A 19,701-nucleotide genomic window follows, 5' to 3' on the forward strand; every position below is an offset into this window, starting at 1 on the left:
TCTTTCTGAGTGATATTTGCCTTCTTAAGTTTTATTTGCTGATCCAAGTCTTCACAACATTTGTCACGCCCCTGCTCTTAAGGGATAAGAAAAAGATTAGTTAACAAGCATTATACAAAGCTAGAGCTTCTGAAAAATTTAATACTTTTTTGTCACGTTACAACATATATTAGAGCACTAATCTCCAATTTTACGAAATAATATGCACTTTATATTCACAATAAAGTTTAGATTCTTCTCATTGGGCTAATCAAAGATTATAAAAAATGGGCAAAAGAGTAGCCCTATCTAGCTAGTCATTTTAACTACAAAAAAAAAAAAAAAAAAAAAAAATTGTATAGCTCTTACGGTGCTCAATGAATTTGCTGAACAATGTAGCTCAGCAATACAGGAAAAAAAAAAAAAAAAAAAAAAAAAAAAACCCCTAAGAAAAAATTAATCCAATCCTCTCTCCTCTTTTGGAATAGTGAAAGTAAAGAAAAAATATTTTAAATAAAATAGTAAAATTGGGTAGCTAAAATAGAGAGCTGAGAAGTAGATGCTTTCAAAAAATGACTCGCTAAAATAGAAAAACATAATGCTTTAAGCCTTTAACTAAATTTTGCTAACCCAAATTTGAATATCCTCCTAATCTTGTTGATTGACACCAACTTATTTTATTATTAATAATTAAGGCCTAAAACTTAAAATCTATACTATAAATTTACATTTATTCCAAAAGTTTAAATAAAAAAAATGAAAAATTACACTTTATCCCTCAAAGTTTGGGGCGATATTCGACTTTTAAAGTTTCAATTTTGCCAATCCACCCTCCCAAAGTTTCAAATTTTTTGCAATTCGACTAATATTATTCCAAAATTCTCATGTTGCCCCTAATTTTATTTTTATAAAAAAATTAAAAAAAAAAAAAAGAACAAATTTGGAAGGTGCCAAAATGGCCAGATAATCGTAGCCACCCCAATTTGTTTTTTAATTTGTTATAAAAAATTATGGGCAATATGAAAAGTTTTGAATACAATTGGTCAAATTGCAAAAATTTGAAACTTTAAGGGGTGGATTGTTAAAATTAAAACTTTGGAGGTCGAATTTCAAATCGCCCAAACTTGGTAATATAGTTTTCCCCAAAAAAAAAAAAAAAAAAAAAAAAAAAAAAAAAAAAAAATTTCAAGCTAAAAGCTAGACAAAAGTGAAAAGCATACTTTTTTATCCAAAGCAAAAGGATAATCCACGTGGCTTTCTTTACCTTCATCAATCATCATCACTCTGCAAAGCGACTAAGCGAGCCTTCTTGCGTTGTTGTTGCCACCGGAAATTCAGTTAGTTTCAGTTATGGAAGATGGAGGGTGGGTTTACGTGCGACAGCCCACAGAGAAGGACCAGTGGAACCCAAGTTCGATGGAGGCCGAGAGCTCTACTCAGCCTCTGAAGATCACGTTCACTGAGCCCGCCAAGCACTGGACCGATGCGCTCCCCATCGGCAACGGTCGGCTCGGAGCCATGGTCTGGGGCGGCGTCGTATCGGAGACTCTCCAGCTCAACGGTATAACCAAAACCTCTTTTGCTTGGAATTTAAACGAATTTAAAAAAAAAAAAAAAAAAAAAAGTTGTATGGTTTAAGTAAGTAGTCCTGGATTTTGTTGATTAGGCTTAATTAGTTGGTGATTTTATTGTGAATTTATTATTATTATTATTATTATTATTATTATTATTTTTCACTGATATTGTGTGTTCTTGAAATGATTACCATATGAATGTGGCCTTTTGGGGCTGATTTTGTTTCTTATGGTGTTTTCCTATTCAATTAGAAAAGTGCTGCATTATCTTCTACTTCTAGGTTTCTGATTAGTTTTATTTATTGATTATGATATCAATTGTTTCAATGGGTGTTAAGAGTATTGTTTAAGTAAAATTCATCATTTTTTTTTATCAACATAAACTTTAGAGACAATGAGTAATTTATCATGGTATCATAATGGTAATTTAACAATCGACTGCTTAATTTCTGTCAAGTTTGCCATTTTGCAGATTTTGCATTATTAGATAAGTACACAGATTTCATCTTTCAGATAATCTTCTGATTAATAAAATGATCAGTTTTATGCTTCATGTTGTAGAGGCTGAACTGATGTCAAGCGCAGTTGCTTGGAAGTGTTTTCAAGGACTAGATTATTAAAGCTTTGAAGCTCAAAACTATTTATCTTATTTTCATATAATTTCAATTAGCAACCAAATGGAGCAAAATGAAATACGTGTAATGTATGAAAAACAAATGAGCAGAGAACTCATAGCATACAGATTCTTGCAGAGGACACACTCTGGACCGGGACGCCTAGTAACTATACTAACACTAATGCTCCAGAGGTGCTATCAGAGGTCAGAAAACTTGTCGACGATGGTAAATATGCTGAAGCTACTGCAGAGGCGGTCAAGTTGACTGGAAATCCTGCTGAGGTGTTATTCATTTACCTTTAGTGTGGCTGCTCTTCTTCATAGTGTTGGTCTGTACGAGTAATTTACTAGTGATTGTTGGCTAAAAGGAATATACAGAGTTCTTAAGTTTTTTTTCTTTTTTTTTTCTATACTTTAGGGGTTCTCTTGTATACTTCATGTGTACTAGGGTTGCATCCCCTACGCTTTTAATGAATTTGAATTAATTATAAAGAAAGTATTATATTGTAGTGATTATTTAGTGATGATTCAGGTTTACCAACTCCTTGGTGACCTAAAGCTGGAATTTGATGCTTCCCATCTTACATTTGCTGAAGAAACTTACCACAGAGAGTTAGACTTGGATACTGCAACAGTAAGAGTAAAGTATTCTGTGGGTGATCTAGAATTTACAAGGGAACACTTTGCTTCCAATCCCAATCAAGTGATTGTGACAAAGATTTCTGGAAGCAAACCAGGATCTCTATCATTCTCAGTGTCTCTAGATAGCAAGTTATACCATCATTCGTACATTAATGGGAAAAGTCAGATTATTATGGAAGGAAGCTGTCCTGGTAAAAGGATTCCCCCAGCGGTGGATGCAAATGACGAGCCAAAGGGAATTCAGTTTTCTGCAGTTCTTGATTTACAGATTAGTGATGACAGAGGTGTGATACATATTTTGGATGACAAGCAGTTGAGGGTCGAGGGTTCAGATTGGGCTGTTTTGCTTCTAGTCGCTTCATCTTCATTCGATGGACCATTCACTAAGCCTTCAGATTCTAAGAGGAATCCTACTTCAGAGTCACTGAGCGCATTGAAGCCAATGAGAGATTTGTCATACTATGATCTTTATGCACATCATTTGGATGACTATCAGAATCTCTTCCATCGTGTCTCACTGCAGCTTATGAAAAACTTGAAGAACAATAAATCCAATGGGTCTCTAGAATTGAAGAAACTTGCGCGCTCTGTAACTGGTTTATATCTTAAGGGAAGTGAAGATAACATGGTTTCAACTGCAGCAAGAGTCAAATCTTTTCAAACTGATGAAGATCCTTCCTTGGTGGAGCTTCTTTTCCAGTATGGTCGATATCTACTTATTTCATGTTCACGGCCTCGAACACAGGTGGCAAACCTGCAGGGATTATGGAATAAGGATATTCAGCCAAAATGGGAGTATGTCACATTCTCTCCATTCCTTTATTTGTTATTCCTCCTCCAACCGAATTTTACTTAGTTTTATTTTGCTTCATATTTTCTGCTTTGTTCTCTCTCTCTTACCCCCTCACAAACACACGCAAGAGGTTAGTTTGTAATTTAGATATAGGAAATTATTTCAGTCGATATTAAATGGGTTTTCTAAGAAGGAAGGACCTTAATTAATGCACCACTTTAAGTTTGTAACCTCCTCTCTCTTTTGTTTGTTTGTTTGTTTGTTTCTTTTTTTTTTTTTTTTTTTTTTTTTTTTGATGAGCAGTTAGGGATTGGTGGTTGTTGTACCTAGATGCATTAGATGTAAGTTATGTCTCTAATTTTTGTGAACGTTCCAATTTAGGAATAAGTGGAGAAATGAGGTAAACTTTTTTCTTCTTTTTCCTTCTTCATCTTCAATTTAGGAATAATTTTTATATGCCTTGTCCATCTTTCATATTATTTGTGAAAATTTTGATATTCCAGCAATAAGATTGTGCAGGAAGTTAGGCTTCCAGAAAGAGATAAGAGAGACTGATAGATAAAAGAGGAATGTTGGCCATATCTGAAAGAATTTTTTAGTTCACTTTCTACTTCTTTACATGTCAATTAATACATGAAATATGCATAAACTACTGCCTACCAACAGTAGCACATTGATGTAAGATATTGATTAGTCATATAAAACCTACAATTTCTTGCATTTAGTTACATCAAGATTTTATCTGGAGAGTTACTGACACCTTCATCTTTTTGTTCAGCGGGGCTCCTCACTTGAATATTAATCTTGAAATGAATTATTGGCCTTCCCTTCCTTGCAACCTTAGCGAGTGCCAGGAACCATTGTTTGACTTCATTTCCTCTTTGTCAACTAATGGGCGTAAAACTGCAGAAGTAAGACAATTTTCCCCTTCTGGTTTATATTAAAGCTTTCAATCAATTGAGTCTGTTCATCCATATGATCTCTTTTGGTTGCTAAACTATCTGAGGTGTAAGTGAGCATTACAGTTTAAGTATTGGACATTTGGAAACAATAGAGGACTAAGATGAAGTCCTGAAATATGCCTGCATGTGGGGCTCCCATGTCCAAATATTTAGGTAATCTTAAAGTAGGAAGTTTTAGTTTTAAATTCAATGCTGTTATCCTTTATACCATGTCATTAGGACTGCATGGTTCTTATTGTCATGAAAACAACTTGGAAACAATTGCTAAATGCCATCGAAATGGTGGGAGCCTAAATCTGAAAGCTATGTTTTTAGACTTTAGGAATGAACCATATGAGGCCTAAGACCAACACAATCTCTGTCAATGCCCTTACCCTCCTTTGTGATCTTATTCTGTTCTTCAAGACATTATTTTCCCATTTATAGATTCCTATGCACAACTTTCTTATTCGCAGAATGTTATAGGTAAACTATGAAGCAAATGGTTGGGTTGTACATCATAAATCTGACATCTGGGCGAAATCATCGGCAGATCAAGGTGATGTTGAATGGGCATTATGGCCGATGGGCGGAGCATGGCTCTGTACCCATATATGGGATCACTACGCTTATACGATGGACAAGGTAAGATTTTGAAGTTTTCCCCCTTTTTTTTTTTTTTTTTTTTTTTTTACTTATGAAAAATACCTTGCTTTAGTCTATCATTGGTCTGAAAATCTGTTCCTCGTAATAGGAAGGTTATTGAAAAATACTTTTCTAATAGGTAGAATCTGCTGGTATCTAATAATGAATCCTGTTTTAGCTTTGCAAATCTTCTAGATTGCCTTTTGCACTAGAGTTGAGCGAGTGGTTCAGTTAGTTCTTGTAGGTGAGAGATGGTCCCTGAAATCAGCAACTTCTCTTTTGAAGTTAAGGTCTGTGCAAAGGCCTTGAAATTCTAGGTTTAGCTAATTTGGTAAGTTGGTTAAATTTCCATGTTTTAATGTGTGAAAATAAATTTGTTAGCAAACCAATTGTCTCAAGAGCTTAACCTAATAAGCTTAACCTAATAAGCTTAACTATGTACATAAGCTCAGACACACCAACACACACCTTCTCATGCTGAAGCAAAACTAGACATGAATTTTGAACACAAGTATGAACAGAAAGTAACAAAATACGATGGTGATTCCCTAGAGTATAACATAACATTTTGGACTGGAAGGCTTTAATAGCATATTGCTGAACCAATTGTCACAGAAGTTGAAGTTGATAGGAGAATAGGCCCAACAATGTATATCAATTTCATGCACTAACTTGGGTCAAACTTTCACTAAATGCTTGCTATAATACTAAATATATGCAGCCTATAAAGTTCTGCTGTTTCTTAAGTCAAAGGTGATCGTCTTGTGATTTGCCTTTTGAAAACCCTGATGCTGGATCTGGAAGTACTTAGGTACTTGTGGAACTCATATTTCATTACTAGATCAATGAATCTTTTGCTTATGGCGCTTGAATAGTTTGATTGTTTCACATTCTTGAAAAAAAAATTTCTTGCAGCGCTGCACTATATATAATTTCTGCTAACAGTATGCAATTCACTCATTGGAGGTAAATGATTATTAATATGGTCTTCATAATTAGGATTTTCTTAAAGTCAAGGCATATCCTTTGTTGGATGGATGTGCATCATTTCTGTTGGATTGGTTGATTGAAGGCCGTGGAGGTTATCTAGAAACCAACCCTTCAACTTCTCCAGAGCATAACTTTGTTGCTCCTGACGGTAAGCCTGCTTGTGTGAGCTACTCATCAACAATGGACATGGCAATTATAAGAGAAGTTTTTGCTGCCGTTGTTTCTGCAGCTGAGGTGACGCTTTTATTCTATACCATCCAAAACAATCCTCTTTTTAATTTTCATATATTCCATATCTTTATATCCAACTAGAATTTTGACAACAGGTTCTGGAGAGAGATGAAGATGAGCTTGTTGAAAGAGTGCGCCTGGCTTTACCAAGGCTGTATCCAACAAAAATTTCTGGAGATGGTTCCATTATGGAATGGGTATGTGAGTACCTCAAGTGTAAACTTGCCAATTATTAGCAAAAAAGGTCTTGCTTTGGAGTTCATAATGAAGTTCACTTGTGTAATAGGCTAAGAAAATCAGTATGTGTTAAGCCAGGCACAAGATTTTGGGGACGCAGATGTGCATCATCGACATCTTTCGCATCTATTTGGCCTGTTTCCAGGGCACACAATAACTGTTGAGAAAGCTCCGGATCTCTGTCAAGCTGCAGAGATTTCTCTCTATAAACGAGGTTTTTTTTTTTTTTTTTTTTTTGTCTTTTTAAATCATATTATTCATTTATTCTGGGAACTGACTAGATTGCTTATTTTGTCTTGCAATTTCAGTCTAGTTTTGGGGCATTTGGATACCCCTCCAATTTTGAGGTCCTATTAACACCCCCTAAGATCTCAACTTCTTTTAATTGCACCTCTTATTTTGGGAATGTCTTAATTGGTTTTTGAATCCTATTTCTGTTAATACGCTCACTTGGTCAACAAATTTTACACCCTCATTTTACATGTACTAATAATAACAGCGAAAGCAACAATAATTATGACATATTTTTCCATAAGCTATGCTAATGAACTGGTTGACAAGACACGTTAAATTCAAAAAGCATAGGAAATAAGATTGAAGAAATTGAAAACTCATGGGTGTGTCTCAAAACATGGGACGGGTGTTGGTGAAATTTAACCTTATACATCTGTGAGTTGATAATGATTCTTTACATCAAAAAACCAAAAATAGGAAGAATAATTATACAATCAAAATGTTATCTGTTAGCACCAATAAAAATTGTTAATCAAACTATTATCACTCTAAAATGCAAATTTTTGGTTTGTACCCCACACCCAAAAGTACATAGACATACATGTTACACATAATGTGGGAAGGAGGCCTATTATGATACAACTTTTTCCTTTAGAATTTGACTCTGTATAAAGAACTAGATATCATGCTATGTGTGCTACCATGGTAAACACCATTGCGAATCAAGTGGCTAAGTTATGCAGCCTGAATTCTGGAGTAGCTTTGTGGACTTCAACATGTATGATTGTTAGGAGCAATGTCATATGGAGTTGTTTTTCTTACATTCTGACCAATTTGAACAGGAGAGGATGGTCCAGGATGGTCAACTACATGGAAAGCTGCTTTGTGGGCTCGTCTCGACAACAGTGAGCATGCATATCGGATGGTCAAGAAGTTGATCAACTTGGTGGATCCGGATAATGAGGAACCATTTGAAGGAGGTCTATACAGTAATCTATTCGCAGCACACCCTCCTTTCCAGATTGATGCCAACTTTGGGTAAGTTGCAGTTTTCCATTCATGTCAATGATGCTATGAAGCAACCATCACATGATTGTCTAAACAGTTCTGTTCTTAGCTTAAGCAAGCTTGATACCAAGCATGTCTGGTTTTTTAGCGAGCAACTTGAAGGAAAAAAAAAACAAAAAAGATAAAAAATCAAAAACCTTTGGTGGAAAATTTTTATTTTGTTTTTACAAGTACTACAACCATTGCCATTAATTGCACCCCAGTTGCCATTAGTGTGCCTCAAACAATCCCTTATTTAAGTTTCTTGTTCATGTTTTAGTTGTATAAAACTAAGCCGTTCAGTTATTCAGTTCAGTTATTCAGTAAGATATATGGGAAAGATAATTATGATTAGAAGCTATTTTAGGGATCAAACAGGAAGTACCAAGTGTAAATTATGTCATATCTGATTGTGACCAAGCAATATATTTGACTTCAGTCTTTCTTTTTTTCCTTCAAACCTTCTTGCAAACAAATACTGCCTCGGAAGTAATAAATGTTGGTGATTGACAAAGGTATCAACAATATTTTGATTTCAGTTTCACAGCAGCAGTTTCAGAAATGCTTGTCCAGAGCACCATAAAGGACCTGTATTTCCTTCCTGCTCTTCCCCGGGATAAATGGGCTAATGGTTGTGTGAAAGGATTGAAGGCGCGTGGTGCGGTAACAGTCAGCATCTGCTGGAAAGAAGGTGACCTTCATGAAGTTGGTCTTTGGTCCAAGGAACAGAATTCTCTGAAAAGATTACACTACAGAGGAACGATAGTCACAGCAAGCATATTATCTGGCATAATCTACACATTCAATGCACAGCTAAAATGTGTGAAGACTTGCTCTCTCTAAGAAGCAGCCTTTCCTTGAATATCAATATCAATTAGATTTTAGGAACATTGCTCATATATTTTTCTAATAAATCTTTCATATATATATATATATATATATATATATATATATATATATATATTGGTGTTCCTTCAAAAGTTAGGATCTTCTGAGGTAATTATCTTGTGTATTATAGGTAGTTTCTTGCAATGTTATATGAATCATTAGTACTGCTGCCATCACCTTATTGTGTGATGTACATGCAACATATCTGTAGTATGGGAAGAAGATACAGGAAAGAAAGGAAAGCAAATATGTTATGCTTCTTGCTGCTGATATATATAATTTAACTTCTTGCATGTAATTTATGAAGTACAACCCTATCTTTAATAAGAGCCTTGTAAACAAAAATCCTAGCTCTGTCACTGGAGACGACAACTCAAGCTCTATATCGACCAGTCCAATCTACCCTACGCCAAATTTCCTTTAGCCCAAAGATGGAATCTAAAACTTCTTGAATAGATGGAATCTAAATGGTGTCTACATGTGATTCTGTCCTTTCTACTACGTGGTTCCGCCCTGCTTGGTATATAATCTCTTTATTTAATGGTGGATCATATGCTGCTATGCAATTTTTTTTTTCTTTTTACTTTCACAATCTGAAAAATATATGCATGTGATATACATTTCAAGAAGTACGGAGGCAAAACAATGCAGGATATGGTTCCAAACGGCATTGCTTGAGATTTTTTTTTTACTAATTTATGTTTTTTACTCAGCTGAAAAGTGAAAAAATAAAAAATTTCCAACCAAAAAAGCGAAAGAAAATACTAAAATGTAATTTTTTTTTTTTTTTTTTCTATTATAAAGGGAAGACTGAAGAGTACCATTTGAGTTAAAGCTCATTGGTAAATTGGTAATACTAAAAAAGTATTATCACTTATCTAAATTAAATAGATATGATTGTCTAAGCTCCACACTTGCTGCTACATTTGCATTAGAATCTTCAAGATATTCTATCACTTGATTTTATTTTTGAAAAAGACTCCAACGATTGTTTTTGATTTGGGATATTGTTATATCATTATTCATCAATTTTTACTAACTCAATATTGTTTATTAATTTATAATAAAACTTTAAAAGTGATCAATATTGATTATTGATGTAATTAAAATTTGAGAAAAATAAGAATAGCTGTAAATCTCTGCTCCTCCGCAACACCGTATCATCCACCTCACTGCACACTGCACAGCACAAAACCAAACCAACACAAACCCTTAAACCCTCGAAAACCCCTCGCGCCTCCCACTTTACTCACAGAGAGAGAGAGAGAGAGAGAGAGAGAGAGAAATGGCTTTGCGCTCAGGATCATTGTCTCGGTCGCTAATCTCGACCGCCAGGGCTTCGTCGCTCCGCTCGTCGGCGCCTCTCCCCCGCATCCGCCCTCCGTCACTCGCTGCTCCCCGAGTGCAGCCCCGCCGCCGCCTTCCTTTCGCTGCTGTCCCCAGGTCCCCCGAAACTCTAACGTCCTCGCCTCCCTGTTTGGTTGCCGCGAAAATGAGAGAAAAACACATGAGAAAATTTTGAATTTTTATATTCTCTATTTTGTTTCTCGGTATTTATTCATTCATATTGGTTTAGATTTGTTTGGATATCGGAAATGTGAGAGATGGGACAGAGGGAATTTCAACCATTGCCTGTGTTGTGAGAAAAAAGAGAGGACGATAAAGGAAATGTAAAGTTCGATTTTTGTGCTCTGAGACGGAGATCATTTGTCTCATTATTACTATTATTATTTTAATTTGCAATTGCATTTGTTTATTCTTAGCAATTACACTTGTTTGTTGGTAGGATTATATAGGTCTTTGGTTTGTGAATATTGTAGTTATTATCGCTTGCCATTTCCAAATAGTGCTTTACTCTACGATTGGTTGCTGAGAAAATGGAGAGAAGTGAAAGGAAAATCTGTGAATAGTCCTTATTGTGTGCTATCTTTTGTTTTTGTGTCCGCCTAAAGTTCCGAAATTTTTGTTGTTCAGTTTTGTTTCCATTTCCATGTTTTTACCAAAATCAACTAGAGATCGCTTTTTCAAGGTTGTTTAATTTTAGTTTTTATAAACCTACTTCTGTTTTACTATGTCAATTTTATTTTAGTTTTTTATTTGATGGACATTTGCTTTCTTGGGACACACATAGTAATGGCAAATCATTATTATTCTAGCAAATAAAGGGATCAAAAGGTTTTCCTTTCTCGCTTTTTCTATATTATTAGATGTTAAATGATTGTTCTGCTGAGATTTACTGGTTTTCTTGTGTTTCCTGCAGGAACTTGGGAGAATTGGGATGCACACAATCATTTCTGCCACTCACATTGGCCACAGGCCTCACATCTCACCTTTCTGCCAACGTGCGGGCTTTCTGTGAGCTGTCTCATGGTACCTTCCGTCGTACTTGTCAGGATCGCTAATAGTCTCTTTGTGAGTCTTGCTGTTTCTAGGATACATGACAAAAATGAAAACAGTTGTTTTTTCCTCATTTTGTTGTTATATCCACTAATGCCCTAGAGAACATTAAATGTTTTGGCACTTAAAAATTCAGGTTACAGTTCTGTTTGGTTGATAGAATGAGGGCTTGGTAGGAGTTTGTTAGTATTTTAAGTTTGGTTGATGAAAAGGACTTGGGATTGGGATTGATAGGGTGGAATGGAAAAGACGGGTGATGCACGAGGACTTTCGATCATCTAAAGGGCAGGGAGGAGGATGCTGCACTGTAGGTTATCCTTTCAAACCTTTCTTTCCAAAACATAAGTGTGGTAAAAATTTTGATTATGTATGAGTAAATGGATAATGTAAAACCTTAGAAATGATTGGAGAGTTTTTCGGTTAATTGCCATAGCAAAGCGAACCTCTCTTCTTTTTGAAGATTATAACGAGGGTATTATGTGGACCAATTTAGCTGCCATTTCAAACCCTCACCCCCTTCCCTGAAAAAATAAACTTTGCATTAATACCTAAGAGTCATTTGGTGCATATTTTATTTTTATAGTTTTATTTTATATATAATTAATTCTTGGGTTTTCAGATCTTTGTTGCATGCTAAGCTTTTTCGAGATGCTAATTACCATAATTTGGAGACAGTTAATGGCTCTTTAACACATAAAGGAGGCTCTAGCCTCTTCTTTATTTATGCAATAAATTTGTAAGAGGGAGAATCTTATTATCCATCTTTGTTTATATGTTACTTTTGTCTACTAAGTGTTATAGATTGAAATATGTTTGTAAAGAGTGATAATCAAAATGTACTTTTTTTTTTGGATAAGTAATCGAGATATCAGTAAAAGTATAAGGCGGCTCCAGATACACAGTAAGTATACAAGAGAAAACACCTAGCTAGAAGGAGTTAATCTCCTCCAATTCTCATTGTCCTCAAAACTTTTGTCATTCATTTCCCTCCATAGATACCATAAAAGGCATAGAGGCACTATCTTCCACAAATCAACACTCAGAGCACTGCCGACAGTCCATCAACAAGCATACAAGTCGTCTACTCATCTAGGCATAACCCAAGATAGTCCAAATTGATTGAAGAAAACATTCTATGTTGCATAAGCAACCTCACAATGGATAAGAAGATATCCACGGTCTCTTCATTCCTCTTACACATGCAGCACCTGTTAACCACAATGGCGTACCACTTCCTAACATTGTCCATGATAAGGATCTTTCTTAGAGCCGCCGACTAAACGAAGAAGGCCACCCTCAAAGGAACCTTAGTTCGCTAAAAAACTTTCCAAGGGAAACAAAAGTGTTCTTTACAAGCCAAGGCATTGTAGAAGGATCTATCTTCAAACAACCCCTCTTTTGGAGGGGACCCACCACAACTTATCTTCATTTTTCTGTCTCACTCTAGTTGAATACAACACCTTGAAGAATGAAGCAAAGTCATCCATCTCCCAATCATGAGCTGCTCTAGCAAAACTTATGTTCCACTTATTGGAATCAACATAAAGCTCCGAGTGAGTCACGAGCAATACCAAATAAATATGGAAAAACCTCCTTAAGAGTCATATTCCATCACCACATATCATGTCAGAATATAATCTGTGAGCCATCTCTTACCTCAAATCTGGTATGACTTAAAAACGTCTCCCAAGCCCTTCAAATATTATTCCATAACCCCACTCCAAACACCCCAAGAGGCTCATTAGAACACCACCCTCCCCAAAAACTATCATATTTGGAGTCCATCACTACTCTCCACCAAGCCTTTCTCTCACGTACATAGCGCCACAACCAATTTCCTAAGAGAGCACGCTTGAACATCAACAAGTTCCGTACCCCCAACTCCCCTTTAGAGATCCGCAAACAAATCTTGGACCAACTAACTATGTGATATTTGAAATCTTCGTCTAGCCCACCCCATAAGAAATCACGTTGAAGTTTCTCAATATGGTTTGCAACATTCGCATGGAGAGGAAAGAGGGACATGAAGTACATAGACAAGTTGGAAAGTTTTCTCTTAATAAGGGTCATCCTACCACCCTTAGGCAAGTACATCATTTTCCAGCTGGCCAATTAGCACTCTATCTTTTAAATAATTCCGTCCCAAATATGCTTGGCCTTATAGGAGGCCCTCAACGGTAAACCAAGATACTTTAAAGGAAAAGAGAAAACCTCACAACCCAAAGTACCAGGCAACCCATTCACATGATCAACATTTCCCACAGGAATCAGTTTCGATTTACTTGTTGCTCATGTTATATGTTCTACGGATACAAGCTATTTACCTGAATTTTTCGCCTTACGCTTTTAATAAGACTGCTGATTACTTATAAAAAAAAAAATGGATACAAGCTATGGGTCTTTTGGTAATGAAGTTGCATCCCGCTAGAAATACATCAGATTCTAAGAGACGGTATGAAATTTCCAGGCAGGTGGTTAAAGCTTTCATTCATTTGGGACAAGAAAGCATAAGCGTTTCTGATATTGCTTGATACCATGGGCCACTGCTGGAATTTTGTTAGTGCTTGAAAGGGCTACATGCTTGTTCAATTGAAATGCTAGTTGGATCTGATTGCAGCTCTCCTTCGTTCTTTCTTTCTTTGTTCTTCTTCTTTGTATTTAGGAAATTAGGTTTATGCACGTTGTAGTTGCAATAATTGTCCTTTTGAAACTCGAGTGGCTCTGCTCTCTTCAATTTTTCATAAAGAATTGAGTGAGTCTTCCACACAAGCAATAATTGAGTGACTACCCTTTTCAAAGGGAAATCACTTAGAGACCTTATTGTCAGACTTATGTTGGCTGCTGGCGTGAGAAGGGGGAAAGAGAAGGCTCTTCAACTACCAGCACATCCTTAGTTAGGATATTTCTCTGATCGTGCACTGTCAGGTGAACATGTTCAGTTTGACCACCTGAAAATGCTTATGTTTGACAAGCTTTTGAACCGTGGGTGCTAATTTGACCTTTTAGTTGCAACTAGAAATAGCAGTATTTAACTCTAATAACTGTCTACAATCTTATTCTGTGATCTGTGCACTTATTGAAAAAATTTCCCCTTAATTCAGTGTATGTTTTTTAATTTGATATCACAGAGAAGAGAAACTTAATATCTATGGACATGGTGTCTTTTATACATTTTTGGATTGTGGAATTTAGCTTTTGAATCATGTGACACTATGTACCTATGTAGCTGAATTCCAGGCCATGCCCTATTCAATTCATATTTGCTTGAACAAGTTCTTTTCCACATCCCAAATTGGGGTGCAAAAGACTTCTGCTTCTTTTTGTTGGGTTTCAATTACATATCGTGCAGGTTTTGCTTGGAGGGAAATTTTGTCATTCTTGTGGATTCTCATTTCCATCCCCAATCAGTATTCATTTGGGGAACAAATAATATGTTATGTTTGGGTGTTGTGGAAGAAGTTGCTGCATTTTTCAAACCACTTGGTGCGTGCAATCCTATTTCTTATGCATTTTATGTTCCTTTCGCCATGTCATTGCAGGTACTTGAAAGGGCTGTTGTATCAGCACATTCGAGTGCAAAAGTTAATTTGCGGAGGAGGTCGTAGGAGCGGATATCTTGTAGGAACTTCGGCTATCTAGTAGAAAATTAATAAGTTGTCATTCAAGTAATGCCATTTCCAATAAGAAACTTGGAGGTTTTCTAAACCAGGGTCATCAACAACTCTTACATTGGTTCTGGCTAATTAAATATTTTGTTTAATGATTCCTGGTACTGTTAGCTTTTGGAGTACCTGTTATTAACATTTGCCGCTTAGTTTCTTTTCAATGAAAAAAATGAGTGATTTTCTCGTTACAGAAATATATGGTAAATGAGTGGTGCTTAATATCCAGTGTGCTTGCTGGTGGGTTTTCTCGTTATATTTCTGGACCTGTTTATGGATCCACAGCTGAGACAAAGTCTTACGGTTCTGTTTCCAATTGTCAGTCTTGAAGTCATGCATGGTAACTTTAATGACAAGGAGCGCATGAGATGGATAAAGCCCTGACAATTGCCTCACTATGGACAATCACGAGGGGTGTCACTGTCGGTTCATGGTACCCACTGTTGACCTTTTTGTTGTAGCAAATTTAAGCTCCAATCCAGAGAAGTTGGTTCATGAATCACTACTCCAAATTGTTGGTCTTTATAATGGGACTGGCCCATGTGTTTCTATGGTTTTTCCTAGTATGTTTTCTTTTGCCCAATATTTGACTCCCCATGTGTTTCATCAGGAAAGCTAGCAATTCAGACGGTAAACCCCTTATGGAATCCTATTTGTCCAAACAGGATTCGAGCAGCCCGCCCTCTACATTGGACAGCGAATTGTTGAGAATCTGGATAGCAATTCGCACTTCGGGCCCCCTTAAGTGCAGGGAAGGGAGTTGTGTCACTTGGACAAGACAGGTTACCAAGACATTATTTTCAATTTGTAGGCATATTTGTCGTCTCTTGCAAACTTGTCTAAAATGGTTTGTCTGCTTTAGATTCATAAAAATCAAAACTCGAGCAACTTTTAAAGACTTTCCTTTGCGTTGGGTCACGTACTGTTCTCATGTCACCTCCGTGAATCACGTTTCATCATTCACTCAGATGCTGCCAATCTTCTTTTCTTTCATTCTTCATTGGAATTTTCCTCGCAAAACCTACTCTCATGATACCTGTTGCTTCTGAGTCCTTGCCAGTGGTGTCATATTTTTGCTCCAGTGGTGTCATAGTTTTACTCTCGAATCCATTGTAATCTTCCTTATGCCCAATAATGCCATATAGATTATGATGGCTGTGCTCTTAGGCATTTACATGCAACTTGTTCAATGTCCATATCCACACTATTTGGAGTGAACATCAGAAAGATGGTGAAAACAGAATTTCAACTCCCCCCCCCCCCCCCCCCGCGGTGGTCCTAAAATGCTATTAATAGTCCAATGGTTTTCATGTTCATCAAAATGCTTCGATAAAATTAGTCTAACGGCTTTTTGAGTCTATATTAGTCATTTCGTCCACCTATTGTCAGTAGGAGTGAGCAAATACCCGACCCACCCACAATACCCACCCTGTCCCATCCCGCCCGGTTTTTCTCACAAAAAACGAGGATCAAGGTCAAATATTAGGACACCCGAGTGGGGTGGGGCAGATAGCATTTTTTTAAAATTTCGAGTACCCGCCCCGCCCTGTCCCGCCCAATTTTTCTCACAAAAAACACGGATGCAGGTCAAATATTCGAATACCCGTGCAGGGCGGGGTGGGGCGGGTAGCATTTTTTAAAAATTTCAATTACCTGCCTTGCCCTGCAATAACCCTAAACCTAAAAACCTAATACCCGGCAGATATTATTCATTATAGCTGGGTTGCGGGTCTAATTTTTAATACCCACAGCCTGCAGGTTGGGTACCAAAATACCTAATGCTTGGCCCAATCCGACCCATTCCAACCCCTAATCATCAGACTTGTTTGTCACCTGTAAAAAAAATAACACGTAAAAGCTATATAATGTAACCGGGTAGTTCAATTCATCACTTCATTGTCCTGCTCATATCTCCTAACAAAAAAACAAAAAAAAAAAGGTTGTGGTGGGAAAAATCCACTTTGTCAATGGTAGTGGGGTTCTCTAGCAACTCACATCCACCGTACGAGCCACCTCTGTGGCAAATGGGTCTAACAACAAGTAGATAAACGAACTAATCTTATAATCTCCAAAAAGCCCCGAAACTAATTTTATAACTTTCTAAAACTCAATGATTATTTTGATAAACATGAAACCCACAAGATCCATTTTTTGATTTAACCCTTTGATGTGAAGATAAAACATTTTTTAGCACAATAATTGAATGAAGAATTTGAACAACTACACTTTTTTAAAAGAAATTATTTATTCTGAAATGATGTAAGTGAGGAATTGGAGCTTTTGCTTTGTCGAATCCCTGTTGTGTACCCTTATCTCAAGTATTCATGTATGAGAAGTAGAGTTGGAAAAGTTGGTGCCTTCCAAAAGTGATGGACATATTCACTCTACCACTTGCACCATTGTCATATCATTAACAATGCCTTATACGAGCAATCTAGCGTCAGCACCATCACCATGAATCTTGTTCTTTTTGGAGATAATCAATAGCAAGGTATCAATTATAAGCTTGTAGGTCAAATATTCTCTCACTTAATATAATGGGTTAAATATATTTTAGCCATCTCAACTAACGCCTATTTTTATAAAGCTCGCAAATTGACAGTTGTAACACTTAGGTCCATGAAACTACCAATTTATTACATTTAAACCACTCTGTTAAAGGTTGCCGTCGGTTTGGCACGTGATCACTTTTTCATCAGCATGCCTATAATAGCCCTCATTTTTTTAAAAAAAAAAATGTAAGAGAATGTAAAATACTTTAACCCTTAAACGAATTAGTTTTCTCTCTTCATGCCCCCATTTTCTTCATTTTCTTTTCTCTACAAGCAAAGAATATAAAAGCCTAAAAGATACATATTATAGAAGACTACAGTCTAGAAGAGACTCAATATCCGATAAATCATCTTCCTCTTCTAGCTCTAATCTTCTTCTTCTCTTAGCTAATCTCATCGTATCATGTTATTTTGGCTGGATTATAGATAAACAACTTTAGTTGTTAGCGCTCCTTCACATAGGCCACAACCACATTGAAAATCAACACAAAACTTGTTAAATTGCAAAGCTGCTTAGTTGTTCTATTGTTAAGTAAAAGCTTTTGAAAAGTATTTTGGGTTTAGAGTTTTGAAGAGTTCTTGAAATTGTAAAAATTGAGAAGTGTTTTGGTGAGGGCCACATTTGAAAAGTGGTGTTTGTGGGGTCCATAAAAGAAAAATTATGTGATAATTGAAAAGAAAAAAAAAAATTTGAAAAGTGTTATCACAGCATTTTTTTTTTTTTTTAAATGGCAAAAAAAAAATTGTTGGAGATTGACCTCCACAGGTGGTAACCGCCACCCCCTCACCAAAAGAGGCAGGTGGGTCTCCACCTCCCCTCCCCCTTGTGGGGGTGGACACTGGAGGTGGCTCTCCCACCTCTAGTGAAGGGGTGGCCTCCACCCTGAGAAAGCAGGTGTCCTGTGTGTTTTTCTTATTTAAAGTATTAATTTCTTAATTTATTTTTGTATAATTAACAGAGCCTATTTCCACACTGAGAAAAAAACAAAAAAACAAAAAATCGTCTTCTAGGGTTTCATAGCAAAAAAGACTGAGAATAAGTACAGGTGGCCCTTAGTGGACTTCTCCTAATGTGCATACACATTGCCCATTAGATGTTTGAAAAGGAACCCCAAGAAGCCCCAACATGAAGACACCCACATAGATACCCCTATCAAAAGAAAACACTGTTAAAATGGCAAGATACCAACCTGTCTGGTTTTCTACTTTTTTATCACCATTATTGGCAATTCTCAGGGCCCCATCACCCACCACAAAAGATCAAATCGACAGGCAATTTAATAATCTAACTTACTACCACCCACTAGTCACTACAATGGCTTCATTCACCATTTGAAGCTTATCATCACTCGCTTCTCTAATCAAGACATACCCATACCCCTTTTTTAGTAGGTACCATCTTTATTAAATTTCATACCAGCTTGACATGAAAGAGTTTACTGACTACCACAATTGTCTTGACTTGTGAGTAATGGATTTGAATTCGTAACAATTTGCTGTCTGAATTACTATGAGTGAGCCTCTATGAGGCTCGCATGTCCCAATAAGTAGGTGAGCCATCCAAAATCCGCTCGAACATGTAGGTCTCATAAGGACTAACAAAATTGCTAAAAATCTTTATTTGTGAGTATCAGATCCTCGATGTGGAAGCACTTGACCTGTTTACAAATTACTACATATAAACTACGAAGAAGAACTACTGAACAAATTGATCAGGTAAAAAATCATAAGCAGTTGTTGGTGCCCCTCCAATATATTGCAAAAGAGGACCTAGATATTCGGCTTGATCAACCAAACAGTCAGCCGTTATTGAGGTATAAATAGGTTTCTCCCTCAAGAATTTTCAGTTTTTCAGCACCTAGCTTGATTCAATTAGTTTGAGAAACAGCCAAAATCTATAGACACATACATCCCATCGCAGGAGAAAGCATGCTTAAAAGTCATAAAGGTTCAGCCAATTGAATTGTTTATTTGGTGGGTAAGAAGCACTGAAGCAGGCAGTTGAAGTACATGGGTAAGATTATGGTTTTGACTAATCAGGAAATGTTGTGTGATTGTCAACCTTGTATTTCTTTTGGTACTCCAAAGAGAACCATGTAAAGTTAGTCTGATTCGAGGACTGACAGAGAAAAGGCAAAAGATGAAAGTGGGGAATCCTAAGCTTGACAAGGGCAACAGTAAAGATGACATAAGCCATGTCCCCTGGAGCACCGAGCATCACTAGGTGGGGTCACTGAATTGAGATACGATAAAATAAATAATAACTCCCCAAT

At 36.6% G+C, this 19,701-nt stretch overlaps 2 protein-coding genes across 8 annotated transcripts; both read left to right on the forward strand.

Annotated features, from left to right (window-relative positions):
* The first annotated feature begins 1,235 nt into the window (after positions 1-1,235).
* Positions 1,236-9,077, forward strand: LOC132179638 (alpha-L-fucosidase 2). Of its 3 annotated transcripts, none has more exons than XM_059592385.2 (10): positions 1,236-1,540; positions 2,306-2,451; positions 2,702-3,606; positions 4,383-4,515; positions 5,032-5,190; positions 6,190-6,414; positions 6,507-6,608; positions 6,727-6,862; positions 7,725-7,920; positions 8,469-9,077. In XM_059592385.2, the coding sequence occupies exons 1-10, from the start codon at positions 1,330-1,332 to the stop codon at positions 8,770-8,772; spliced, it is 2,517 nt and encodes an 838-aa protein (XP_059448368.2). In that variant the 5' UTR covers positions 1,236-1,329; the 3' UTR covers positions 8,773-9,077. The 3 variants fall into 3 exon arrangements, with proteins under 3 accessions (XP_059448368.2, XP_088371333.1, XP_088371334.1); XM_088515207.1 differs by having other exon boundaries at positions 1,368-1,540; positions 2,296-2,451; XM_088515208.1 differs by lacking the exon at positions 2,306-2,451 and having other exon boundaries at positions 1,368-1,540.
* An 883-nt stretch (positions 9,078-9,960) lies between these two features.
* LOC132179087 (uncharacterized) lies at positions 9,961-15,775 on the forward strand. 5 transcript variants are annotated; one of them, XR_015911964.1, is made up of 5 exons: positions 9,961-10,260; positions 11,078-11,229; positions 11,449-11,525; positions 15,200-15,309; positions 15,487-15,775. XR_015911964.1 is itself a non-coding variant. In XM_059591717.2 (3 exons), exons 1-2 carry the CDS (start codon positions 10,103-10,105, stop codon positions 11,217-11,219), a joined length of 300 nt encoding a protein of 99 aa, XP_059447700.1. In that variant the 5' UTR covers positions 9,961-10,102; the 3' UTR covers positions 11,220-11,229; positions 14,754-15,073. The 5 variants fall into 5 exon arrangements, 2 of the variants coding, with proteins under 2 accessions (XP_059447700.1, XP_059447703.1); XR_015911966.1 differs by lacking the exons at positions 15,200-15,309; positions 15,487-15,775 and adding an exon at positions 14,754-15,073 and having other exon boundaries at positions 11,078-11,187; XR_015911965.1 differs by lacking the exons at positions 15,200-15,309; positions 15,487-15,775 and adding an exon at positions 14,754-15,073 and having other exon boundaries at positions 11,078-11,187; positions 11,449-11,521.
* The last annotated feature ends 3,926 nt before the right edge of the window (positions 15,776-19,701 follow it).

Source organism: Corylus avellana, chromosome 4 (genome assembly GCF_965113065.1).
Source record: "Corylus avellana chromosome 4, dhCorAvel1.hap1.2, whole genome shotgun sequence".
In the NCBI taxonomy this organism is placed as follows: domain Eukaryota; kingdom Viridiplantae; phylum Streptophyta; class Magnoliopsida; order Fagales; family Betulaceae; genus Corylus; species Corylus avellana.